This window comes from Cornus florida, unplaced genomic scaffold (genome assembly GCF_030987335.1).
Source record: "Cornus florida cultivar Cherokee Brave unplaced genomic scaffold, ASM3098733v1 CherokeeBrave_3.0.0_Hap2_Chr11, whole genome shotgun sequence".
In the NCBI taxonomy this organism is placed as follows: Eukaryota; Viridiplantae; Streptophyta; class Magnoliopsida; order Cornales; family Cornaceae; genus Cornus; species Cornus florida.
In genome coordinates, this window is record NW_026775581.1 from 113,443,643 (window position 1) to 113,469,916 (window position 26,274).

The 26,274-nt window shown below is 35.4% G+C and overlaps 3 protein-coding genes across 3 annotated transcripts; 1 reads left to right on the forward strand and 2 right to left on the reverse strand.

The window, feature by feature from the left end:
- Positions 1-1,284: 1,284 nt before the first annotated feature.
- On the forward strand, positions 1,285-9,450 carry LOC132283238 (uncharacterized). The gene is made up of 5 exons (XM_059785161.1): positions 1,285-2,261; positions 2,914-3,069; positions 8,570-8,668; positions 8,789-8,941; positions 9,045-9,450. Exons 1-5 carry the CDS (start codon positions 1,728-1,730, stop codon positions 9,174-9,176), a joined length of 1,074 nt encoding a protein of 357 aa, XP_059641144.1. The 5' UTR covers positions 1,285-1,727; the 3' UTR covers positions 9,177-9,450.
- A 462-nt stretch (positions 9,451-9,912) lies between these two features.
- LOC132283119 (uncharacterized) lies at positions 9,913-20,926 on the reverse strand. The gene is made up of 10 exons (XM_059785015.1): positions 20,457-20,926; positions 20,177-20,254; positions 17,637-17,982; positions 17,282-17,505; positions 17,048-17,150; positions 14,361-14,465; positions 14,082-14,252; positions 10,897-11,067; positions 10,684-10,784; positions 9,913-10,533 (listed from the first exon to the last, which is right to left on the reverse strand). Exons 1-10 carry the CDS (start codon positions 20,757-20,759, stop codon positions 10,465-10,467), a joined length of 1,671 nt encoding a protein of 556 aa, XP_059640998.1. The 5' UTR covers positions 20,760-20,926; the 3' UTR covers positions 9,913-10,464.
- Positions 20,927-23,580: 2,654 nt separating this feature from the next.
- LOC132284809 (uncharacterized) lies at positions 23,581-25,986 on the reverse strand. Its single transcript, XM_059786938.1, has 2 exons — positions 24,794-25,986; positions 23,581-24,415 (listed from the first exon to the last, which is right to left on the reverse strand). The coding sequence occupies exons 1-2, from the start codon at positions 25,984-25,986 to the stop codon at positions 23,581-23,583; spliced, it is 2,028 nt and encodes a 675-aa protein (XP_059642921.1).
- Between the last annotated feature and the right edge of the window lie 288 nt (positions 25,987-26,274).

Sequence of the window (26,274 nt, forward strand, 5' to 3'; positions counted from 1 at the left end):
AAATTAAAGCTAATTATGCCACGTCTCATTAGTAATAAAATCATGAAAATCACTTCTTGATGTCTATTGTTTTCCTTTTCTAAAACCTAATAAGTATTTTTTAAAAATAAAATAAAATAAAGACTTATATCAAGGGAGGTGATATTGACACTCCATTTTTCAATGTTTGGATTACAATTTTAAATAAAATGATAATTCTAACCTTAACTATACAAATAAATTATTATTATTTTTTAAATGGCACAACTCTCTTTCCAGATTTTTTAATATTTTAGATCTCTTTTTGGCAAGAAATTTTTTTTTTGAACAAATACATATATTTTTTAACCGGACAAAAAATATATATATATTATGTTAATAAATTGCCTCTTTTGATCTGAGTCAAAAAAAAAAAAAAAAAAAAGAAGTAACCATTAAAAAATTATTTGTTTTGATAGGAAAAAAACTCCAAAAAAATATATATATTTATTGAAGAAATTTCTCTTTTGTCAAGATCCCACCAAAAAAAAAAAAAAAAAAGTAGGAAAAAGAGGATTAAAAAAAAAAAAAATCTGTCTATCGAATAAATTATTTCTTTTGATTATACCAAATTTTTTTTTTTATTGAATAAATTATTTTTTGACTGAACCCATCAAAAATTACAAAAAAAAAAAAAAGGGTTAGTCTTTCGACAAAATTGAAAAAAAAGAAGAAGTTAACTTTGAATAAATTACATGTTTCATTGTACTAAAAAAACAAAAGTCATTATTGAATAAATTATTTATTTGACTTCCAAAAATAAAATTATAGTATAAAATAAATTATCTTTTTTGAGAGGACCTTTGGAAAAAAAGAAAAAAGAATAAAAGAAAGTTAGCAAAAAAAAATAGTAAAAGAAGTAAAGAAGGTGGAAAAAAGTTAAAGTTGTATAACATTATAAAATATGAACGGATTAATGAATTTAAGGATATTTTTATTATTTTAATAATAACAATAATAACAACTTTAAGTGTAATTGAAAAAAAATATAGTCCGAATATGAACTTTCTAATAACACATTTTCACATATTAACTGCAAATAAAATAAGTACAAAATTCCAAATTGTCATAATTTGAAAAGAAAAAAAAAAAATAGCAATAAAAAAGTCATGAGAGATATGACAGTTGTAATCCCTGTGCACTGAAGGACAATTCTTTTGTATAGTGACGAATTTGACCTTACAATCTTTAAAAAGGTGGGACCCATCAGAATGCTGTCCACACTCAACCACAAATACGACTTTCGTAGACAGTAATTTGTGTCACCAGAACTGAAGCCCAACCTCAAACTACTAAACTGCAGAGCACAGGGACACAGTAGAGTAACAGGAACACAAGAAGGAGAATCAATTAAAGTTAGCATCAATTAAATCCCATCCTTAATCGCTTGAAGAAAGCATAAAACAAAGCAAAAGTAATAGTGTAGTAGTAAGTAGTATACAAATTCCCGAGTTTCAGACTGCATTTATACCCAACAAACCAACAAGAAGACAAATGAGAGCCCACCCTAAACCCATAGAAGCCTTCATCAAAACTAATCAAAGCATTATTCCCTCTCCACTTTAAATCAATCTCTCTCTCTCTCTCCAAAACCTTCTCCTATTTTCACATAACTCCATTCTTCAACTTCCATACAAAGTCACATCTTTCTTTCTCTCTATTTCTCTCTCTCTCTCTAGCTTTCTCTCTCTATTCTGTTCAATCCAATCATGCCTGTTGTTGTTGCAGAGACCTCAACAATAGCAGAACACCTTAAATACAGAAGACCCAGAAACCAAATCATCTCAAACTCAGATCCAAACCCTTCACAAATTGCTTCTATCCAATCCACTGGCTGTAAATCCTCCATTTCCTCTCTCCTCTCCACTTTCACCGCCAATGACAACACACCCACCACCAACAATACCAAGAAGAAGAACTTCAAATCTGCAACCTTCAGGGGGCTTGGATGTGCTGCTTCTTCGCAGGTGTCTGTGCCGGCGATGATTCGGACATCAGCCGATTGGGAAGCCAAGAAAGTGAAGAAGAAACAGAAGAAGAAGCAGAAGAAAAACAGGGCAATCCATCAAGATTTGGGGATGACTAATACCAACTCATCATCTTCTTCCGTGGTTGTTCCTGATGTTTGGTGTGGTCCTGGGATTGGTTTCACCACTGATGCTGCCTCTGTTGACTGTGTTGTGTCAAGAAGGCCACATTCAGGAAAAGGGAAAGTTGATGGTGACAAGATGAATCAGAGGGAGGTATTGCTTCTCTCTCTAAACTTTTCTCTCTCTAAACTTTTCTCCTATTATATTTATTGATTGGCAATAAGTTTCTTTCCTTTTGTTGACTGGTTTTGTTATTTGCTTTTGATTTTAATGTGTTTGTATTTATTAATCTATATTGGTGGTTTATCTTGATTTACTATTAATTGGATGTATTGTTCATTTGCAATGATCAAGACTCAAACTTTATTTGTTTTTGGTTGGGTTTTAGGGCTGAAGATTTTTTTTGTGGATGATGCCTTAGTTATAGAAAATTCCATTCATTGATTATTATTTTGGTCTCTGGTGTGAATTGATTGATTTTTCTTGGATGGTTCTTTTTCATATTTGATTGATTCTATTCCCACACTATTCCATTATCTATTATTGATGAACTGAACTCTTTTTGATAGGTTTGACTAATGGTTTATACATATGTTTAACAAAGCTTTTACAGTACACATCAAATAACTATTGTGTTTCTCAGCTAATACGTGTGTTTGTGTATTTCTTGTTTCGCATATGTTGTGCTGCCTTTTTGTTTTCAATGTTCTGTAAATACTTTTTCATCAATACACTGTGGAAAACGTGGCTAAATGTATATATATGTGCATAATCTGAGGCAATTTTACTTGTGTGGGGTTGGCAGCGTTCTTCATGTCCTGCAAGGCGAACCATGAGGCCTGAACATATCTCTTCTCTCGATTCTGACCATGGATTGGGAATGGAACACCCTGGACTAGACGTATTTGGAGCTAGGTACCATCGTCATGCTCGACATCGCTCTCCCGAGGGGCTTGCTGAGGTTTGTCCATATGCATAGCATTAGCTTGTTTTATGCTGACTAAAATACCTACTTACCAGAAAAATGTCAAAAATGTAGTCTTGAAGATATCTATTGTCCTTGCAGAACATAAACCTGAATACTAAATGATGCTGAAACTTCACCATCATACTCCTTTAGACATGATTATTACTTTCCGTTTTCTTTTCATTTTCTTTCTGTAAATGATTGTTAGCTTTCATCTTTGTAGTTTTCTTACATATAATATTTGCTAAGGGTATTCGCCTTGAAAATTTTCTGCATTTGAGCATATATTGTTTAAAATGTGCTTTTTGATTCACTGGCTTGCTTTAAATGAGATTGTGTATTTCACCAATGGACTATTCATTATTATGAGAAAGGGTTAAAGACATATTTCGGGGTGGGAAGCTCTCTTCCTGTGTACTTAGTTGACAAAAGAAAAAAAAGGTTTATCTGCTGATGCACATGTTTAACCTATTGAGTTTATATTAGTATTTTTATTTTATTTTATCATATCACTGTTATATCAAGTCTGGTGATAAGCATCAGCTTTCTTGGTAGATTCTCCAATTTAATAATTGATGATGAAAGGAGATTTGGCGAATAAGAGTATATTCCTTTGGTAAATTGAGTACGTTTACAATATTTCAGAACAATATTTAGTAAAATGAAATATTTCAGGACAATATTTAGTAACATGAAATATTTCAGAACAATATGAACTCCTGGTGAATTGGATAATGTTTACAATACTTCTTCATGCTGACATCAATCCTTTTCAACTGTCTCTTCAGGTGCCTTTGTTTCTTTTGAGTCATCCAATCAAATGCAAAACATTTTCATTGGCACTGAGTTATAGAAAAACTTTTGACACGGAATTACTAAGTCAAAACAGTGACTTTGTGACTGGCCACTCAACAATATTTCATGTCTTCTATAAATGAATAACTATAAAATGAGAAACACTCCTGATGATATTGCACATATGTTGAATTTTTGAGATGCGTTGAAGTTAATTTAGAGCTTTTCGAAATGATATGTGACCTGAATGAGGGGAAAAGCAATTGCAGGCATGATTGAAAAAGCCCAATCATTTATATAAACCTTTTTCTATGTGAGTGTTCCCTTAACTAATCAATTTTAAAAGTAAGTTGATCATGCAAGTCAATTAGGAAACATTTTACTTATTCGTCTCCAAAAGAACTAAATATATATATATATAAAACTAGGAAACCTTTTGTTTGCTATGACTGTTGAACTATTCAATTGGGAGTAAGCCTGTAAGAATAAAAAATGTCATTTTCTGAGAGTATCACAGAGATCTTTTCTGTTTAGCGTCTGGATGCTAATCAATGAAAATAGATTCCAATTTGATTGATCTCAGCAAATCTAGGAAGCTATTAACATGGAGGGGAACACTTACTGAAGATCCACTTCTTGATGAACGCACTGACAAGTATAAATGAGAAAAATGTTGTATGTTGAACAGAATTTTGGAAAACGTTATTATTCTGTTGAGAGGCGTACATGTGATTGAGCAATGCGGTGAAAGAACTTCTAAGAGATGGTGCTGAGTTGGTGGAATTGATGCTATCCATTTATCAACCAAGGCGTATTTGAATAGTTCTACATGATCAAGGAAGAGTTATTCAAATACATGCTTTGTAGAATTGTGATGAACAAGAATTGCTATGTCATTTTTGGGTAACAATGGCTGCAGGAGTGCTGAAGTAAATGCATATAAGTGGGAGCTAAGGATGTTATTATGGGAATGAGAGTATAGATGTGCTCTGAACGGATGAAGTAATGGGTTACTTAGTTTCTACTTTTAAGGTTTAGGCTGAAATGGAGCAGCTGATGTTAAGTCTCAATGTGCTTAATACGCGGTCATTATAGAAGTAAGTTTAGACAACGGAATTGTTAGGTATTTGAGTCATGTGTGGCAAACTCCTACTCAAAACTTGTGTTGTATTGTGTCAAAGTGTCTCGAGTCGTTTGAATACATCTGTTGAAGACAAGGCAAACACAGATTAGCGAAGGATACGCGAAAAATCTCGAGACTCTATCACATATCTAGGTTAAGGAATGTTGAGACCATAGAGACCAATTATGACGTAGGATGGTCTTTAGAAGAGAGATTTCCATATGGTTTTTATTGATTTGGAGAAAGCCTATGATAGGATACCTAGAGACCTAATATGGAGGGTTTTAGAAAAGAAAGGAATCACAAAGGGATACATTTACACAATAAAGGACATGCACGATGGTTATGTGACTATAATTAGAACACTTACAGGGAAACAAGTGAATTCCCAATTACTTTAGAGTTACATCAGGGGTCAGTATTAAGTCCATACCATTTTGCCCTGGTTATGGATGAGCTGACAAGACACATTCCAAGATGAGATTCCGTGGTGTATGTTATTTGCCGATGATATTGTTTTATTTGATGAGACTAGAGAAGAATTAAATGCCAAATTGGTTTGGAGAGAGACTTTAGAACTAACAGAGTTTAAGATAAGTCGGAAGAAAACTGAATAGATGGAGTGTAACTTTAGTACGAAAGACAATTATTCATAATGAGTGCGAAATTGGAGATGACGTTAATCATAGAAACAAGGTAGGATGGGTTAAATGGAGGAGTGCATCTAGTATATTATGTGATAGGCGTATCCTGTTATGATTGAAAGGGGTGTTCTATTGAACAACTATTAGACCAACCATACTTTATGGTACTGAATGTTGGGTGCTTGGAAATAACATTTGCATAATGTGAGTGTGGCAAAAATGCGAATATTGAGCTGGATGTGCTGTAAGACTAAAAAAGATAGAATTAGAAATGATCACATTCGAAAGATAGAGTAGCACCAATTGGAGATTAAATGAGAGAAAATTGGTTAAAATGATTTGGACATGTGCAAAGAATACCTTTAAGTGTGATGGTGGTACTAAGATGAGAGGAAAACCAAAGTTAATGTGGGTAGAGTTAGTAAAAAAAGAGAGGAAAACCAAAGTTAATGTGGGTAGAGTTAGTAAAAAAAGATATGATAGCATGTGGATCGACTGAGGCTGTGGCCTCAAATAGAGGGGAATGGAAACATAGGATTTATGTAGCCTACCCCAAGTAATTGGGAAAAGACGTGGTTGTTGTAGTAAGCCCTCGAAGGAATGATTGACCAATCGAGATTTTATGGGAAAAAATATTTTCAAATCCTAATTGCATCAATTGAAATGTTTGATCGATTGTGAGGTGTCCAATTAGTGTTGATAAAAGGCTCGAACCCTGCAGACATACTTGTAAGGAAACTCTCTTTAATCAAAATTCTAAAAGAATTTAATTTGTCATACTACATGGCTCTCCTATGTCGGCTATAAATATAGAGTTATTGTCAATCTAGGTTCTCAAATTAGCTTTCAGCCTTTCAATTCTTTACATATTATTGAGAGAATTTTTATTTTTAGAGAGAGAGAGCTTTGAGAATCAATCTAGGGTTCTTCATAGACTGCCATACCATATGTGATTTAGAGTATCAAAGTAAGGAGCTAAACTGAAACTATCAAACTAATTAGTGTTGATAGAAGGCTCGAACCCTGCAGACATACTTTTAAGGAAACTCTCTTTAATCAAAATTCTAAAAGAATTTAATTTGCCATACTGCATGGCTCTCCTATGTTGGCTATAAAGATAGAGTTATTGTCAATCTAAGTTCTCACATTACCTTTCAGCCTTTCAATTCTTTACATATTATTGAGAGAATTTTTATTTTTAGAGAGAGAGAGCTTTGAGAATCAATCTAGGGTTCTTCATAGACTGCCATACCATACGTGATTGAGAGTATCAAAGTAAGGAGCTAAACTGAAACTATTAGACAGAGCATAAACTGAGTGGTTTGTTAAGAACAAGTTGACCGGACATCACTAGTCATTGGAGATCATCTTCCCACGTAAATCTGAATCATGAGGGACTGGGTGATTCTTGGGTTAAGTAACTTAGTCCGTAACCTCTTTCTTGGCCTGGATCACATGCCGTGGTTTTTCCCTATTTAGGTTTTCCACGTAAAAAATAGTCTCCACTTTATTGGTTTATATGATTGGAATTGAGACATGTGGTCAATTAATAAGTTAATAACTGAATTTTAAACGAGGATTAAATGTAATTTACAAAGAAAGAAAGTTGCAAACTAATATCCATAATGCCTATACGCGTCCATTCTGGCGCATCAGAGTCTTGGGTAATGTTTTTATTTGTTTGAAAGAAAGAGTTAAAATCACGAAGCCTCAGCTAGATCCTATTTTTTCAATGATCTGAGCTAATGTCTTTGCGAGTTTAATGTAAAATTGACTAAGATGAGACAAGGCCCTGTCTAACCTACCCATTATTCAAATCCGAGGAGAAATTTGATCCTTCACTATCGATCGGTCATTCGTGTGTTGTGATGAGCAAAATTTGTTACCAGCTCACTTGAATTTGAATGACATTAATACCATGTGTAATAAGTGAAATGAAGCATTAACAGCAAAAATGACATATATAAATGGTTGGATTATAATTTGGGTTGCCAAGTCCTTACCATCCTTTTGCAACTTGGGGAGTTGGGGGTAATTTTGAAGGAGCTGTAATTACTCCTGGGATTGCTCAATCATGAATTTAAGTGTGAACTTATTATGAGGACTTTGAAGATGTTTTTAGTTCCAAGAGAACCACGGGCTACGATCAGATGGACGATCCCAGTTGTACTCAAATTCATCTAAGGTGGCGGTGTGTCAACATCTTGGGTGTAACGTGGAATCCGCTGAAGGACGTACTGGTTTAGGTAAATATATAATGTGTTCCCAACTGGACAAATCAGTATAAAACTCGAATTGATTGTGAAGACAATTTCAAATAAAGAATTAATTGGACTGAATCCAATTCTATGGGATGGTGATATACTTATAATATCAAAAGATCAAGCTGATAATGACCAAAGTCCGTGACAATGCTTCCAGGTGTTGTTAAGGTGATAAAGCATTCTGAAATTGATTTTCTTCTTTAAAAGTTCGTGTTCTTTGGTAAAAAAATTCTTTTGGGTATGCATATGATATCCATGCCTATTCCCCATGGAGACATTTCTTATTTGTTGTTTAGCCACTAGGTGTCTGTGTTGCTGCAGTATTGACCATATAAGCTGCTGCAATTAGTTGAAGGCATTGTTTGTTAGTTCTTTTTACTGCTTTTGGTGTTGATAATGAATATTTGTAATTGTTACGAGATTAACAGGGATGTTTTACTTTCCGTGTTTTATTACTAAACCTTGTAGGCAAATTCAAAGGTTTGTTTATGAGTTGTACCAGTTTTTTTTGTTACTTCCATGCGAACATGTCTATTATAGACAGTATTTAAATACTCAATGCAAGGGGTCTGATAATGTTTTCCATTACGTATAATTTAAATAAAAGAATATATTCTTAATGGGAGTGCATAGATTGTATGAAATTTTATAGTGTTTTATGGGTACAGATTGTGATGTTCCAAAATAGTCTGCTAATTGGAGGAAGATCGGTTGGATTTGATCGATATAGGGACTGGAGACTGGACGTTGATAACATGTCGTACGAGGTGGGCCTATTTTCCTCATTACATCTTCAGTCCTGTTCCAGTTATGTTTTGCTTAAAGTCTTCTAGTGTCCATATCACTCTTGATTTCCGTGAAAAACTATTGATATTCTGTGAGAACAGGAACTGCTTGAGCTTGGAGAGAGAATTGGGAATGTGAATACTGGATTGAGAGAAGATGAGATACTCTGCTGCCTCAGGAAAACCAAGCCATTGGTTTTGGATGATTTGTCATACCATTTGCCGGAAATGGAACGGAAGTGCAGCATTTGTCAGGTTGATTCATAGGAAACTAGTTCTCAATGTGCTTCAAAGCTTCTGTTAGTTAGTTTCTTTTCCAAATTCTTATATAGACATGTGCTGTTTTACAAATATGCAGGAGGAATATGAAGCAGATGATGAAATGGGGAAGCTGGATTGTGGCCACTTCTACCACATTCAATGCATAAAGCAGTGGCTCGCGCAGAAAAATATTTGCCCCATCTGTAAAACTGCCGCAGTGGCTCAATAGGGGAATGTAATTCTTCAAATCTGATGCCCAGGTGGTCTTTAAAAAGCTGCGTCCTTTTCTCTTATTTTATGTACAGAATTCACCTTCAGCACAAGCAAGAAAGCATTTGTTGGTGTGGCATTTCGATTCCTTATATGATGGGCCTCTTTTGTTTTTTTGTTGTACGGGTTGGCAATCCGATGTTAATTGAAGTTATGGTTCTGGAAATTGCGGAGATCATTAGAACCTTTGTCATTTTCATTAAATCACAATTCTTTACATTTCTTTTGCATTACTTTATAAATCTGAATGATGGTTCTTGATTGAAGACTTTTTAGCTCTGCAGATGAAGGTATGAACGTGACAGCTTTGAATACATCATTTCTTACCACAGTTTTATTGGTCCGACAAGGTCATATACGAAAATGTATTTATTAATTCATCGTCAAACATGGCAGATATTGGAGTGATCGCTCAGAAAAGGATCCTTTAGTAGGATTAGAACCTTAGTCGTATCAATTACCATTTGGGATGATGCTCATTCCATGCTTTTGCATGAGCACTATTTATCGTATGAATCTGTTTAATGAATCTATTAATCTACTTTTCCAGTAACAAGTGAATTTGACTTGGAAACTTGAGTAGCTAGCTCCCATCCTTTTAATTTACCTGGTATTCCATAAACCGAAAACCTTGTTTTAAATCTTTAACCAAACAATTCTAAATAGAACATGATACATTTTCAGTGCTATCAACATTTGTGCAAAATGTTGGACGTTAGAAAGAGTACAAACATGTGCGCCCAGTGTTTTCTGTGTGGCACAGATTTCTGCGACAAAGTCTGACACAATAAAGACTATATATATAGGTGCAAACAAAAAAGAGTATATCACCAAGTACAAATTTAAATTCTGGTTACAGATACATTGTGTACATAATTATTAATTTACAAATACACTGAATGGCTTTCCAGAAGAAAGCCTTAAACCCGTTTCCACCAAGAAACTGGAAGCATACAAAGTTCTTACATGTAATCCTCACAGAACTCGTAATTCTCCATACGACTCCTAGACGAAACAGTGTTTATGCCGAACCGTGTTTGTGTTTGATTGTTGGCCTTCCCTTGCCTGATGGAAATGCTTAGAAAAAGAAATGCATGTGTCGTCACAAACTTTTTCTATTTCCTCACATCAGATGTATTATATTTTTTGGTTCGGTGTAATTTTTCCCTGCTCCATCTCCAGTCTTTTCTTCATTAACCATGGAGAAAATCAGGCAGAGCATGAATAAGATATTTTATGTTTGCCCTCTACTGGGAATCAATTTTATCATGAAGACTGATAAAGTTGATTATAAGCGGATATATTTGCTCTGCTGCCTGCATTTAAAAAATTTAAGAAGTATAATAAGGAAACCGTTATGAAACCCATCACTCCAATTGATTTAATATGCCAAGATAACAATGATATTATTTCATCATGGTGCAAAGTATCTCTCAATCACAAAAGACAAAGATCAGCACACATACCAAACGGCTTCCCACAAGATCGTAGTGAGCATAATGTGGTCCACCTGGTTCACCAAAGACTTTGTACGTAACCAAATTCTCAGGAATCAGCTTGACAGTTTCTGAGCCATTGATGTTTTATCACAGATAGAAAAACAAACAGTATGAGAAAGCCATTTGACAAATAACAGCCCATTAAAGTTGCAAAAAAGATGACATCAGCTAATATTCTACCATATACAGCTTCAGGTGGACAGATTCGGTCTTGATCTCCAGCAAGTGCTAAAACAGGCACATTGCTTTTGTAAAGATGATCCTTGTAAAAGAAAGTTCCACTCCTGTCACATAGTCCGCCCTCTCGGAAGGCTGTTGTTAACTGCAAAAGCAGCTTAGTGGGTATTGTACCTGCAAACATAGATTTTCAGCCAAATGATTTTCAAAAAAATGAGGGCGAATAAGAAAATTGAAATTTGTAAGACTGATAGCACAAGGTTAATGCATACAGGGCAAAGTGCATATTTTTCAGCAGGGATTCTACATTGATCTCTTTTCAACTGGTCCGTGCAAGAGCTTATTGACAAGAACAGGATTTAATTTGCAGCTTTGAAATTTCAAATTTGATACCCATAACCAAAGTCAACATTGCAGAAATTCCATATAGTATTTTTCCATTTATGCTTACATTTGGGTAGTTTCAATATTACAAATCTTACCAGAACTGCTAGTCTATTTGTACTTCACGCACTCCACATGAAAAAGGGAACTCTCTGCCATTCCCATGACTGTTCTCTCTTTAAGATCAAACTTCAGGTAAGATAACTATTACAATTCAACCGAAATCCATTTCTTTTAGTTTTGGGTGCTAAGGAATTAAATATTACAATCCTTGGTCACAACAGAACTTAGGTAAATTCAACCTGCTCCCACCTATATGCAAAAAGATTAAAGGAAGTGCATGACTAAATGTAATTGCTATAAATACCAGAAAATTAAGGTTGTAGCACTTCCTTCGCATATACTTACTTTTCTAGATATTACTTATAACTACCTGATCTTAACGTAGAAAAAAAAAAAAAAGAAAAAAAAAAGGGGAAGTTTATGCCTCAAGATGGCATCTTGCTCTGATACAAAACTAACATGAATTCCATATGCCATATATATATATATATTTCCAAAGCAGGATCTGAATCTAAGACCTTTCCCAAGAGCATCCCACTCCTGACTCCACCCCTTTACCACCTGAACCAAGGCCCACAAGAGAAATCCAGCTACGATTTACGCTCACTAGAAATCTAAGCAAACCTTCCTGAAGCCTAAAAATGTTCTGACTTATGCAGATGTGCAAAAGTATGCAGAAAGAAATCCCATGCATTAGTTGATTTTAATTGGTTAACTTTGAAGTATATCAAATTAAGGTACCACAATAACTTCTAATTATAAACACACACCTGAAAAAGAGCCAAAAAAGAAAAAATAAAAAAAAAGAGTAGATCATTTATAGGACTTCCTGTCTTCCAGATGAACTCGAGCATAATGCTCAAAGCCTCAAATAATTAGCTACAACTTTGCAAGTGTTGAAGTACAATGCCTATCACCCATCACTTAAGGCTAAAATAAGTTGGGTATATATTCCCATAACACATATGGTCTTTTCTCCTGAAATGTCAAACTCAGTCCAGCAATGTACTCTTTAACATTGTGCTCTCTCCCATCTGAATGGTAGATGTCCTCCTAAGAAGCACGGACACGGATACGGGACACGGATACGACACGACACGGACACAGCGACACGGCAAATCCAAAAAAATTAGGACACGGACACGGCAAATAGTATATATATATATATATATATATATCAGCATTAATAATTTTAAAAAAAAACACTGATATGTTTAGGTTGGAATATATATATATATCACTGATATGTTAGTATATATATATATCAGCATCTTTAGGACACGGACACGGCGAATTGTGGCATCTTTAGGTTAGTATATATATATATCACCATCTTTAGGGTAGTACAAAACAAAAAATAGAACATATCAGCATTAAAAATTAAAAAAAAAAAAAAAAAAATTAACATATCAGCATTAAAAATTTAAAAAAAAAATCCAGAAAAGTGTGTCCGAGCCGTGTCCGAGCTGTCCGAGCCGTGTCCGAGCTGTCTGAGCCGTGTCTATGCCGTGTCCAAGCCGTGTCCGAGCCGTGTCCAAGCCGTGTCCGAGCCGTGTCCGAAAATAAAAAAAAATAAAAAAATTCCAGACACGTTTTTTGGCGTGTCCGACACGTGTCGGGGCGTGTCCGACGCGTGTCCGTGTCCGACACGTGTCGGACACGGATTCTTCGTCCATTTTGGAGTGTCCGTGCTTCTTAGATGTCCTCACTCCATGTTTAGCTGACACGTATATAACAAAAATAAATCTTTTCAGTTTGACGTCAACAATACTGCACAAGCAGCATCCTAATAAAAATAAATAAATTAATTATAAAAAAAAAACTTTAAAAAGCTACAAGAAACTTTCAGATTACCACCATCCCGATTGGACAAATGCACAGAGGAATATCAAACATATGATGACGATGTTAAAATTTTAAATTGAGCATTTTTATGATAACTGATAGATTTATTGGCCAGTGTGACCACCACCCTTATTGGGAGTTCATAAAGAGTTGGAAGAAAAGTTTTTACAACTTGGTGATGATAAACCAAGAGAACGAGAAAGACTTATATTGAGTGAAATAGCAAGGAGGCAAAAGGAGTATGAGAACAGAAGGGCAGAAACCCATATAAACTGTGGTAGCAGCTTCAAATCCATAGACGTGTTTGGTTGTGCAAACAAGTTCTTTTAATCCTTCAGTGGAATGACTACAGATTTTATAATTCTGAATTTTGGACCCCATTGCTGAAGTAAAAGCCTAGTGTGACTACTATCATTTCGATCTCATACCTAAGTAACTGACTTTAAACATAAATGAATTAACAAAGGTATTTGAACAGCCTTCAACCAATTCTATGCCAATTTGTGCTCCTTACATGGGGATATACATCCTATTGTACAATATATGCTATAATAATCACTGACAGTGCATTACCTAACAATCCTAATCATGACACAAAATCCTTGAATTTCCAGTAAAGGGTGTCAGATTGCCCCCTTCACTCATACCATTGGAAGGTGCCACCACCCAAGCTTATAAGGGATCTGTCAGTTTATATGAACCATGCAAGAACAACTTGTTTGCAACGTAACTTCAGAGTGTCAGTACTCATCACTATTAAAAATTCAAGATGGCATATTCACTTTAAAGAAGACATCAATATCAAACTGCTTCAAAATGCATGTTTTCCACACGCAATTAACTGCATCTATTCACAGGTTTATTGTCAGTTACGGGAGAAACCATCTGATACTTACAGAAGTTATTTAAAACAAGCTTCTCAAACAACTCTGGATGCATCATGTTCTCTGCAGAAATCAGAGGATTCAACCAAGCCAAAACATAAGGAGGACCGGATGCAAGAGGATAAGCAGCAGCGAGTAATGTGCCTAATGGAATAACAGGAACATTTAAAGCCTGTGCGGGATCTGCCTGTGTGACAGTGAATCAAGATCAGGTTCTCATTCCATTCCAAAACTAGAGCTTGAAATCTGTCATGGTGAAACAAGTTCTGAAAAAAAAAAATATTATTCTACTTGCCAGCGGTAAAAGCAATTTCAATGCTGATTTTGAAGTAGTGTAATCGAGCGATGAGCCCAATGTGACGACCGCTGCAAACTCAGAGTTCCTGCCTTTAAAACCTTGCCAGATAAATACATTTTAGCACTCAAATAATAAATATTTCTTAAGAACCAACATTTGGACACAACCATTGTGATAAATATTTGTCAATTAATGTCACATCTAACAACATATAACATTAAAATGCAACAGCGAATGGAATTTTAATTTTAAACTTCATTAATTGAAGATATGCTTCCTAATATAGCCTTATTTACAAACATACATAACTTTGGTGGTGACTGTTCCTTAGTTGCTAAAACAAAGAGACTTTCTGTTATAAATTGAAGTAGTGCCCCCATTATCAACTGTTGTGACATTAACAGAGCTTCTCAGTTTATCGTAAAAACTGGCAACTTGGTGATGTTTGATAACTCAATTCAGCACTTAATGCTGAACGGATTAAGCACTTATCCACTTAAAAATGGTAAGCACCACTTAAAATTGGGTAAAATTTTAAGTGATAGAGACATCACTTATCACTGAATGCTAAACCCTGAAAGTTCAAAAAGATATCAAAAAATATTTATTTTTTAATTACCATTTAAAAACTTCAGCACTTAAAATTCTGCTCTTAAAACTTTCGGAAATTAATTTCAGTTTTATCAAACAGCACCTTTAGTTGGAAGCCATCATGAGAATTTTCAACTCAGCTCCCTGACTATAAGTCGAGACAAATTCTTGCAATATTTATGTGACAAGCAGACGGAGCTTTATGTTGCATGTTCCAACTACTTTATATGGAATATTTATAATAGTGATCAGGACAAGAATTGGTGGCCAACATAAGTATTTTATCGTGATTGTGCAATAAAGGTAGATATATAAACATTGCTCCATCGTCCCAATTGAACAGCTTCCCCATTTCCTCACCCCAGGACCACTCCAATAGCATGCAAGGATATTCCCTTTTTTTTTTTTTTTTCTTTTTTTCTTTTCTTTTTTCATTTGATAAGTAAATGCTATGATTAAAGATAGGAAACCAACTCTGAATACAATTACTAGTTGCATCTAGTAAAGAAGTAGTTACAATTGAAACTGTTGATATGCATATTTGCTGATATTGATTCAAGGAAAAACATAACTATATGCACATCATTAAAAAAGCTTTTGACTTGAAATTTTTTTTTTTTTTTTTTATGTATTTTTTTTTTGATAAGTATTTTATTTTATGTATTTTACTAGTCAGCTAGAGCAACTTGATAGGAATGACACTTGATAGGAATGACAGTGCCTTTATCCCCTTTTGAACGCTTTTTATATAATCTTTACTTATAAAAAATAAAAAAAATAATAATAAAAAATGAAAGAGTTTAAAAGCCTATACTTAACAAAAATGATTCACTTACATATATGAATTTTAAATATTTGTTTGTAAAAGGCTGTTATTTCTTCTTCCCTTCCCTCCCTTTTATTTTATCATTTCCTTAAATCTGAACTCTCTACATGCATTGTGAACTTAACTACAAAATCTTCAGAATGTGTTTCTCAGGGATCTCTTAAAAATTGAGCCTTTGGAACCAGTGTTGTTAAAGGCACGCCTAGGCTCGAGGCGCACCTCTAGTGCCTGTTGTCATCCCAGGCTCACTGATGTTTACTAGGCCCGCGCCTCGGTCGAGCCTCGTCCTATTTGTCAAGTTGTGGCGCGCCTCACTGTTTTTTTTAAATGGTTATTCTATTTCTTATGAGAGAAGGAACTTTTGTTCAAAAGAATAAACAAATAAGAAAGCCCAAGAGTCAAAGTGTTAACCGAATATAGAAGGAGTGAGACTGTGAGACAAACGACAAAGCCCTAGTTGCATAGACGACTGATGAAGCCATGTCAATTCTTTCTTCTCCTCTCATCTTTGCTTACTTCTCTCTCTTCATCTAGTTGTCTTCTTTCTCTGTCTTTTTCTGTTTTTTGGGCTCTGTTTTTTCTCCTTTTTCTTCACACTCTTTCTCCCTTCTCATCTACTTCAGTCACTTCATCTACTTCTTTTGTCTCTGCGTCTTCTGGTTTTTTTTTTTTTCCTTTTCTTGTTAAAAGTTTTTTGTTTTGTTTTGTTAATAGAATTATTTCTTTTTGTGCTCTGTTTTTCCATTCAAAAAAATAAATTCTGTTTTGCCTTTCAAGAAAACAAATTTGTGCTCTGTTTTATGGTTCTTGAATGCTTATATAGTTGATGGATTTACTTTTTTTATATTTGATATTAATTTTTAGAATATTGATATGACTTATGAGATATGAATGCTTTTATGGTAGTTTAAAATTTCAATTGTGCACCTCACTTGACTCGGGCTCGTGCCTCACTGTGCGCCTCGCGCCTAGGCTCCAAGGGCCTCTAGCACCTTGAGCCTTTAATAACACTGTTTGGAACTAGCCTTTTACAAATTCCAACAGATAGGACATAAGGAATATGATGAAAAAGTAAAATTGCCTTTCATGTCTAATAGATTATAGATACTCAATCAAACAACATAAAACTAAATCTTAAAAAAAGTGAAAGACCTAATTCTTATAGAAAAAGGAAAGCAGAAAAAATTGTATGCTTCAAAAGCAAGTGTTAACGTATGTTGCAAGTGAACGATAACAATAGGAAGGAGACTATAAAACACATACTGTTTTGTGAAAGCATTGAATATAGCAAGATACCCCCCATGGAATGACCAATTGCAAGCAACTTGCCATCTTTTGGTTTGCAATGAGTCCTTATGTAGTCCATCTACATTGACAGATATAAGTTTCATGAATTTATCTACAACCAGTGATCTGGTAAGAAGATCATATACAAAGAGGAAAAAACCATATAATTTCATATTCTAAGTCGCTAACAATGAGGAGATGTCACCTCACCGCAGCAGGAACATCCTCTTCAAGATAGTGATCAAAATCCCAGTCATACTTCACAATGAGGTCAAGCTGTTTCCGGAAATCTTCTATTATCATAGAAAAATACTCTCGCAAATCAATAAACCGTGGAGAAACTGTTCGCTGACCTTCAATTATATTTACGAGCCTTCGACTCAAATCCCTGATTTGGCTGGCAATTGGAGAATCTGGCCTTGCTTCTAATAGACCTGAAAGTTTTTCCCTAATATCATTAAAGCATTCATATATTTGAGAATCTTCTATGAGTTTTGGCATTTCATCAAATAACTTTGCAGTCATATTTTTTACTCGTAGACAAGTATGACAAATAATGTAATACCTTCAGATAAATTTGTAATAGTTTCTGTCAACTTTGTCAGTAATTGGGACTCATCGGATTTAGTCATCATCTGTGACTCATCAGATTTGGTCATCATCTTTGTCCTTTTTTCATTGGCAGAAGAGACCTCAGATTCTGTAGAAGTATCAGAGCTGATATCAGGCCGAAGTTCTGAACAGTCTGCACCAGTTTCCTTATGCTTGACGGCTGAATTAATCGGTTCAGAAATAGCATTAACAGGCTGCTCAACTTTCCCAGATTTCATCCCTGTGCTCAACCCAGCACCTCGAAATTCAAGAATCCATGTATCATATCCTTGGCTGGACATATACCGTGCAAATGACGACTGCAAACAATTCACATTCACCATCATAGGCCAAAAGTTTGGGAAAAAATATAAAAAGGTAAAGATACAAAGTGTTGGGAAGGGAAGTTTTAACTTTGCACTTTAGATGTATCCCTGGCCCAATGCAAATCCTCTCTACACACAGTGCTGGGAGGGGAAGAGAACAGACAGATCTAATTTATATATTCACTAAGTGGCCACTAGACGCTCAGATTACTATTGCACTTAACATATATCACAGAACATAAATAGTTACTCAGAAAACTACAGTGCAATACATTTTCAAATGACTGGGCAAGAGGTCCGCAGAGATGAAGGGGGAAATCAGAAATGGGACAACTCAAGTCAAAGTTACTATATAAATGCTTCAAATCACTTGCCAACAGGTGTACAAAATATGTATGGTTCAAAACTATCATGGGCTGACATGATTTTAAATTGCATGGTGATTAACGTTTAGCCCTAAGTTTTAAAATGGAACTTTATTATATATTGTTTAACCGATATACCAGAGTGCATGTTACTTGGTCAGCATTGTAATGTTACTTGGTCAGCATTACAGCTATTTTTTGCACATGAAACACTACTATGGGATATGTAATCTCCAAAAGAGGCTCTTGTCAAGTCCCACCCCATTTTATTATCTGATTCACAAAAAAAAAATAATAATAAAAAAAAAAAAAAATTAAAGAGAGAAACTTAAAACTTCAGATACCGAATGCTTGGGTTAGCCTCGGACAACGATGTTGCGATAAAATTCTATAAGAAACCTGACAACATCGTCAATTTTATAAATTGTCTACGATAGATGTATGTTAATCCCAGAAGTTCTTTTTCATAAATAATATAATTCTATTCATTTGGTTTAAATTTTTACAGTTACACGGCGGAAATATAAAAACTGAGAAATATAAAAACTGAGAATGTTTTACAAGAGAGAGAGAGAGAAACTTGACATTCTGGATATCAATCATTCGATGAAATCTGCACGATTTTTTCATTTCCAACATGGAAACAATTGCTTGGTTTGGAAAATGTGGGTTCTTGCCATATTTTCAATGCAGAATTGATCCGCTTAGAAATAGACAAGAATCAATGAATTATATGAGCCAATGGTATTAGAACTTGTTTAGGCACCAAGTGCACAAGAAGTGCTATGCCTTGACTTGGTGAGGCATGTTTCATAAGCATGAGCATCTAAGACAAAATAGGAAGTATAGGATTCATGGAGCCGACCCCAAATAAATAGATCGGTTAAATGAGTTCTTTACAATTATTCATTCCTTTTACGATTCATGTAGCCGACCCCAAATAAATAGATAACTTGAAATAGTTCTTTCCAATTCTTCATCCCCTTTTTCTTTCTTCTCCTCTTCCAAGCAATTACCATTGTCACCACCCTTCTTGTGGTTACCCTTGGATTTTAGTTCTTGGTCACATATAACTTTTTCTATACATTTTGCTTCTTGTGCAAACCCGTTCATTATAGGAGAAAGCTAAGTTTTTGAAGACAATGATGACTCAGTATAGGCCCGAAACTTCCTAAACAATGGAATTTCGCAGAAAAAAGGGCCACAGGAAAGCTTGTTTGTGTTGATCGCTGGACTGTTTCTGATCCAAAACGGGTCTCTGCGAGTCAAAACAGGTTTGTCTGACTGTACCAGAAAAATTCGGTAACCTTCCCTACGTCAATTTGTAATCTAAAGAGCACATATTTGTTTCATAAAGATGGAAATATTGAAAACAAATGTTTGAAATAGAATCTCAAAAAAGTAAAGAAAAATTAAATCAATCAATAGCATCTAAACTGTCCACAAATTCCCAATCCACAATGTTGTAAAACCCCTGAATAGTTTAGACAAAGAAAGGAGATGGGAAGACAGTGTAAGCAAATGCAATAAGCAACAAAGACTAGAAAGGAAATCTATAAATGTAATAAGAATATATAATTAAATGTTATACATGTTTTTTGATAATCTGAAAGAACCCTACCCATATACCATTTGAACCCAACTAAACAGGACAAATTAAATTCAATATTTTGCAATTTGAATCTCAATCAAAAATAAAACTAATGTTTTCAAAACTGCGTGAAGTATGAAAAGAGAAAGCTAAAATTAAAGACCAATAAGTAAAAGAACATTGATGATTAAGAATCAATAAACAAGTAAAATATGATAAACCTTAAACTCACCCCGGGCGCGAGATCATATCCGGTCGCATTCGTTCCAACTCCAGACAATAGCAACAGAGGGTGATTTCTTGGAGGCGCCTGCAAACACACATCACAAAAAGAATATACCTAACTTATATATACATATATATAAATATATGCAATATAGAGAGAGACCGCAATTGAATCACATTGCATATGTATGCATCCCGAAAAAGAAAAATGAGAGATAATTACAACACACAGAGAATAAGCCGTTTAGAGAGAGAGAGAGAAAGGGGATATTTTGTAGAGAGAGAACCTTGGGAGAAGGCTTGTAGCGCCAGAGAGCGAGCCTCCAATCGGATTTGTGGACAGAAACGTAGTGAAGTTCATCGGCGGTACAAATCGAAGGCTGCCCAGTGGTTTTCACCGCCGCATTACTAGCCACCGCGTGGAAAGCTCTCAACCTCGGCGACGGCAACACCGTCTCCGGTGAAAAGATAGCCGGCGTAGGGACGGAGGCACGAGATTCGGACCGGAAGTCGGAGCGAACCGGGTTGAGGTAACAGAATGTGGCCGCAATCTGGATAGCCGAGCGAAGATCCGATTGAAGAAAGACCATTTCGTATTTCTTTTCCTCCTTTCTCCGGAGTATACATATACAATGTATAGTAGTAGTAGTTTGGTAACTTTGGTTTGTATTTCAAGTTTGGTTTTGATACTACATGAGTGTATGAGATAACATCATTTGAATAGGCAACAAGACAACCTACACCCAAATAGGGTGAGACGATGGAAAAGGGACTTTAAAGGCACAACATTAAATGTTGGACTGTCTAGACATATTTATTATTTCCTGACAGATTAGTTAAGATTAAATTTACGATTTGTTAGGCTAAGAATTTAAAGTCATAGGTCTAAAAAAAATCAGATTTATCTCACACCTCACATTTGTAGGTAGAAATATAATAGTTTTTATATTAATCTAATTATAAGATTAAAGTTTCACATCATTACCCAATAATATATTCAATGTTTATATTTTTGTTTAGTTTGTATTTAAATTTTAAAGTTGGGCTTTGACAATTAATTGAGAGTATGAGAGATAACATCTTTAATCAAGTAACGTGAATGTCCATTAGACTTCAATAAAAATTATACAGTTGTTGGAAAGTGACTTGTCGTAAGGCATAATTTAAAATGTTGGATTCTGTTCTATAGACTATAGTGATCAAGCTTATTAATATTTATTATTATTTTTTTTCGACTCCTAAATATTGAAAATACACCACTTATTCCTTTGTAAAGTCTTTACCTCAACATATTTGATATACAATATTTTTGAAAAAATATTGGTGTCCAATGAAATTTATCAAATTAGTTTTACAAGAAGAGTGGGATCCTCTTGTCAACCACACTGGTAAACTTCAAAAATATATATATATAAAATAAAATAAATAATAAAATAAATTATTTAATGTATATGAATCAAATATGTCAAAAATAGACAAGTTGAAAGGAGAGATTCGTTTTAAAATAGATGAGTAATAAAATCACAATTTTTAAAGTTTCCATTTATTTTAGAACCAATATAAAAGCTCAGTGCATGATAAGAGCATGATAAATGGAAAAATGGGTGCATGACAAAGCCTATTAATTGGCTATTGCCCATCAATCACAGTGATAGGCCGATAGGCACACCTTGCATGTGAGAGAATTAATGTAGCCGAAATGGTAGTTATGCATAGCCTATTTGTCTGCATTTTTTTTTTGGCTCCAAAAAATATAATAATAATAATTGTATACATTTATGGCATTCTTGAAAACAAAATAAATAAATAAATAAATAAAATTATAATCATACTTATTTTCATGATGTTATGGTTTATGTAATAAATTTTTTTTTATAGTCACGTAACCAACCGAAAATGCTGAAGTTAGCAATATAAAATGAATAGAAAATCAATTTTGCCCTTCTAATACTTCAAATGGCAACAAATATTTCATGAACAAACATTAGAATAACACAATATTATCAAGTTGGACGACATTCACTAATAGGAAAAGTAAGTGAAATTAAAAAATTAAGAGTGGAGTTGATGTGAAATATTGACAAATCTTATAAGAAGTAATTAGAATTTACTTTTAAAAAAATAAAAAATTCAACCAGTATACAAACTGAGAAGTCAGAAATAGCAGATCTTCTGATTTTGGGTTTCTAATGAAAAAGGTTATTGATTTATTGTCATCTGGTTGGAAGGTGGGGTGAGACAATGTGAAAAAGCTTGTAAGTGTCTGCTTAATAGGGTTATTTAAGTCATTTTATCTCACTTAGAGGGTAATTTCGATGTTTAGAAATTAGACCTGACTAATATCATAGAGTAATTATGCCAAACCTGAAGAAAGGTTCACATACTTTTAAAATACAAGCGCTGCCACTAACAATTATAATCTTATGATTGGAAAATTAGATGAGCCATAAACTCTGCTACATACCCTGTTCATAGTCCTAGTAAATTATAAGGATCATGATCCATCAACCGACAGGTCTCAAAAGCAGTTAGGAATTAGGATGAGTTGATGATAAGGAATCTACATTTTTATTACTATATTTGATAACAGTTATCAATGAAATGCTCAGCAAATTGCTTCCACATATAGGGTATCTCCCACAACTTCATTGAAATCAAACCTGGCTCATGCTCACTGGGTTAGGGGTAACTGTTTGTGTTTAGGAGATTCTGAATGCTAAAAATTATTAAGATTGCTATGTTTGTTTCCATATAAAATATTCTTTTTAGAAAATATATATTACTTTTTAGAGAATATTTTTTCTTTTTAGAAAATATTTTTTATTTTTACTTTTTTCGTGTTTGACAAAGGTCTACGTCGAGGTTGACGCCGAATCCATTGAAGGATAAGTCATTTTTATTAAATTTTATTTTATTTTTTCTTCGTAAATATTTTACCACAATCAAACACCAAAAAATAAAAAAAATATATTTTTTAAAATATATTTTACATCCAAACAAATTGATACTAAATAAACAAGACAAACATTACCGCATGTTGAATTCTAATCAACAGGAATTCAGTTATTTTTAGCATAGAACTTTAAATCAGGGAAGCTACATTCTATCACATGGAATAAAAAATGCTCACTGTTCCCTCATTGTGTTCATTACACCAATGGGGCAAGTTGAGAAGGAAAAATTCACTCTTATTCAATAAAATAGATAAAAAAAAAAAACTGAACAGAGAAGAGTGCTTTAGTGTTTTAGATTGGCATAAAGACATAATAAAGGGGACGATGACCGAATCCCTTATTATCAAATATAAATACCTAACACCTATACTTGTAACCATAGCTGCAAGAGAGAACTCCATGGTATATGAACTGGACCAACTCCAGATTGCTCGATTTTTGGCCGGACTTATAACTGTTATGAAGTCCTGGTCTGCTGATTAGTGTTGTCTGCAGGTAACTGTGCTGAGGCCTGCGATAACATGACAGCCGCAGCTGGGTTCATGGTTTGGTTCTGAGTAGGCAGTGGCGTGGCCGGATGCTGAGCATAGTACATCTGTTCATGTTCAAATGTAGGATGAGCATATTCGTAGCCGTAATTAGCAGAAGCAGCAGCAATGGGCTGGGATGGATGATGCATTTGAGATAGACCTACGTATTGCTGCTGCTGCTGGTGATGGTATTGATTCGAAGGAACTTGTACCATAGGTGGAGTAGTTGCCATTGCTCCTGTTCTGTATACACTTGCAGCCAGTTCCGGTTCATTAGAAATGCCTGTCTTTGTTGGGTAAATGGGAGGGACCGATTCCTTATAGGCTGGCCTGCTCGAAGCCACAACTGTGGCATCAGCTATATTGGGTTGCACAGATAAGTTGAAAGGTTGGGTAACTTGGGTTTGGGAGACTGGTACGAAGTACATTGGATACTGTTGATCCATTTGGGGTTGGAGCTGTTGCTGAGATGAGGGGGCATACATTGGGTAGTAAGATGAGATTGGCACTGTGCCTGCTGCTGCAGGGTGTGTGATATAATGCGTGCCGGCATGAACAAACTGTTGTTGATTTTGTTGTGGAGGCTGCATGAACACAGAGTCATGAACTTGTTGCATCTGGATTTGGGAGCTTGGATCCAAGACGCCACTCTTGGGATCAATCTGGCTAGTAGGGGCTCTGTTTTCCCTAGTTGCAGCATGGGTTGGATCATGATACATTGCATGTTTTGAGAGAGAAGTTCCAGATGCAATGCTACTATCACTGAGAACAAAAATCAAATCAAAAGAACATATTAGACCAAGTGTATCATTGCAAAGTTCAAAGCAAACCAATATTTCCAAAAAAATCCTCCTCTTTGACATGGAAATACCCATCTGGTACCAAAAAAAAAAAAGCTTGTTACCAAATTAAATTATTTAATTTTTGGTCATTAGTACATGGCACACAATGCCTAGATCTAGTCTCCCAACCTCACCTGGATCAATTGATCACTTCTACTGATATCAGAAAAACTCCCAGGTAAACTAACCACTAGTTTCAAGCCTAATGAGCGAAAATTTTGGTTTAATCAGAGATTTAAGTCTAAATAAAGGTACAAAATCCCAAAATTCAAGATCATTAACATATACAGACGGGTACCTTGCCACTGAATCAGGTGATGGCAAATTGAAGCCACCAGCATGTTTTGATTCCGGTGACGGCAAATTATAAGCATCACCAAGCTTCCTTTGCACCGGCTGCAGTGGCAATGGTGGTTTTCTGTACCCAGTCGGCGCTCCCTGATCCGATCTCTCATCATCAGAAAACAGCCTATTTGAGTGTTCATGAGTAGGAGGAGCTCCAGAATTAACAGTAACATTGGCTTCCATAGTATATGTTTGACCAATAACAGTGGGCAGAGGAGGTGGAGCAGACAACACAACCAACCCATGACCATGATCTTGCTTTATTACAACATTGGAAGCAATACCCATCTGTGAAAGACGTTCATTTAAACCAACCATCTGATCTTGCAACCTAGCTCCACCTTCCTGATCAGATCTAACTCTAATGGGTGGCAAGTTTGACATTGAAGGAGAAGAAGAGCTTGAGCCAAGTGATGAAGTAGTTTCCACCATTGGCGAATCGGACATGGTTGAATGCACATCCTGAGCATTCTTCACAATCTTTTCACCACCCAAAGACTCATTCTGAGGCTCAAAGTGATCAGTACATGAATCAGCATTGACAGCCCCATCAAGCTCTAGCAAGCAATCAGCCACTGCTGAATCAGAGAGTCCTCTAGGAAGCGAGACAGCGCCATTGAGAGCGTCCACGAACCAAGTCTCCGACTTGGCATCGTCGAGCAAAGAGCCCATGGAAGTGGATGTTTCAGGTTTGGCTAGAAAGAGAAACAAACGAAGACGAGAAGACTTTGGAGTTGAGTTTGAAGTGGTTCTCTCGTATTCTTCTACCATGTTGTCGAGATCTTCGTCCGTGGTGACGGAGATGAGAGAGTCGAGATCTTCGTTAGGGAGTTGGTACTTGAGAGTGAAATGGCGGCCATTGAGGAGGGTGCGGGAGATGCGGGTTGAGAGAGAGGAGAGAGAGGAGTGGCGGTCGATGACCACCATGCGGGTGTCTCCGCCAACATAGCAGAGGGACTTGTCATGGGGACGGGGCACAATGTGTCCTCCGTAGCTGCACATCATGCGCAGCTTGGCACCTGGGACAGGCGGGAGAGGCTCGTCCCAGGTGTCGGTTGGACGGGTGCGGGGGGAGGAGTTGGCTGAATCAGGGTTGCAGAGTTGAGTGGTGGTGGCAGGATGGGGTGGGAGAGGTGGTGGATCCATTGGTGGCCGGACCTATAGAGGAGTGGTAAGTTGATGTTTTTATGCTGCTTCAGTTTGTTTTTATAATTTTATTAGTCCAGGCAAATTTAATTGGTCTATATGAAACTATGAAATATACATTGATAATAGAAATGATTTTCACATATTTAAATCCACATCACATGTGCTGATCAACCCAAGACAGTTTGATCACTTTGTATACCAATAATTTTTCAAATTATACTCTATTTAATAGGAAAAAAATTGCTTACGTGAAAGAAAGAGGGCAGTAGATACAAAAATACAGCG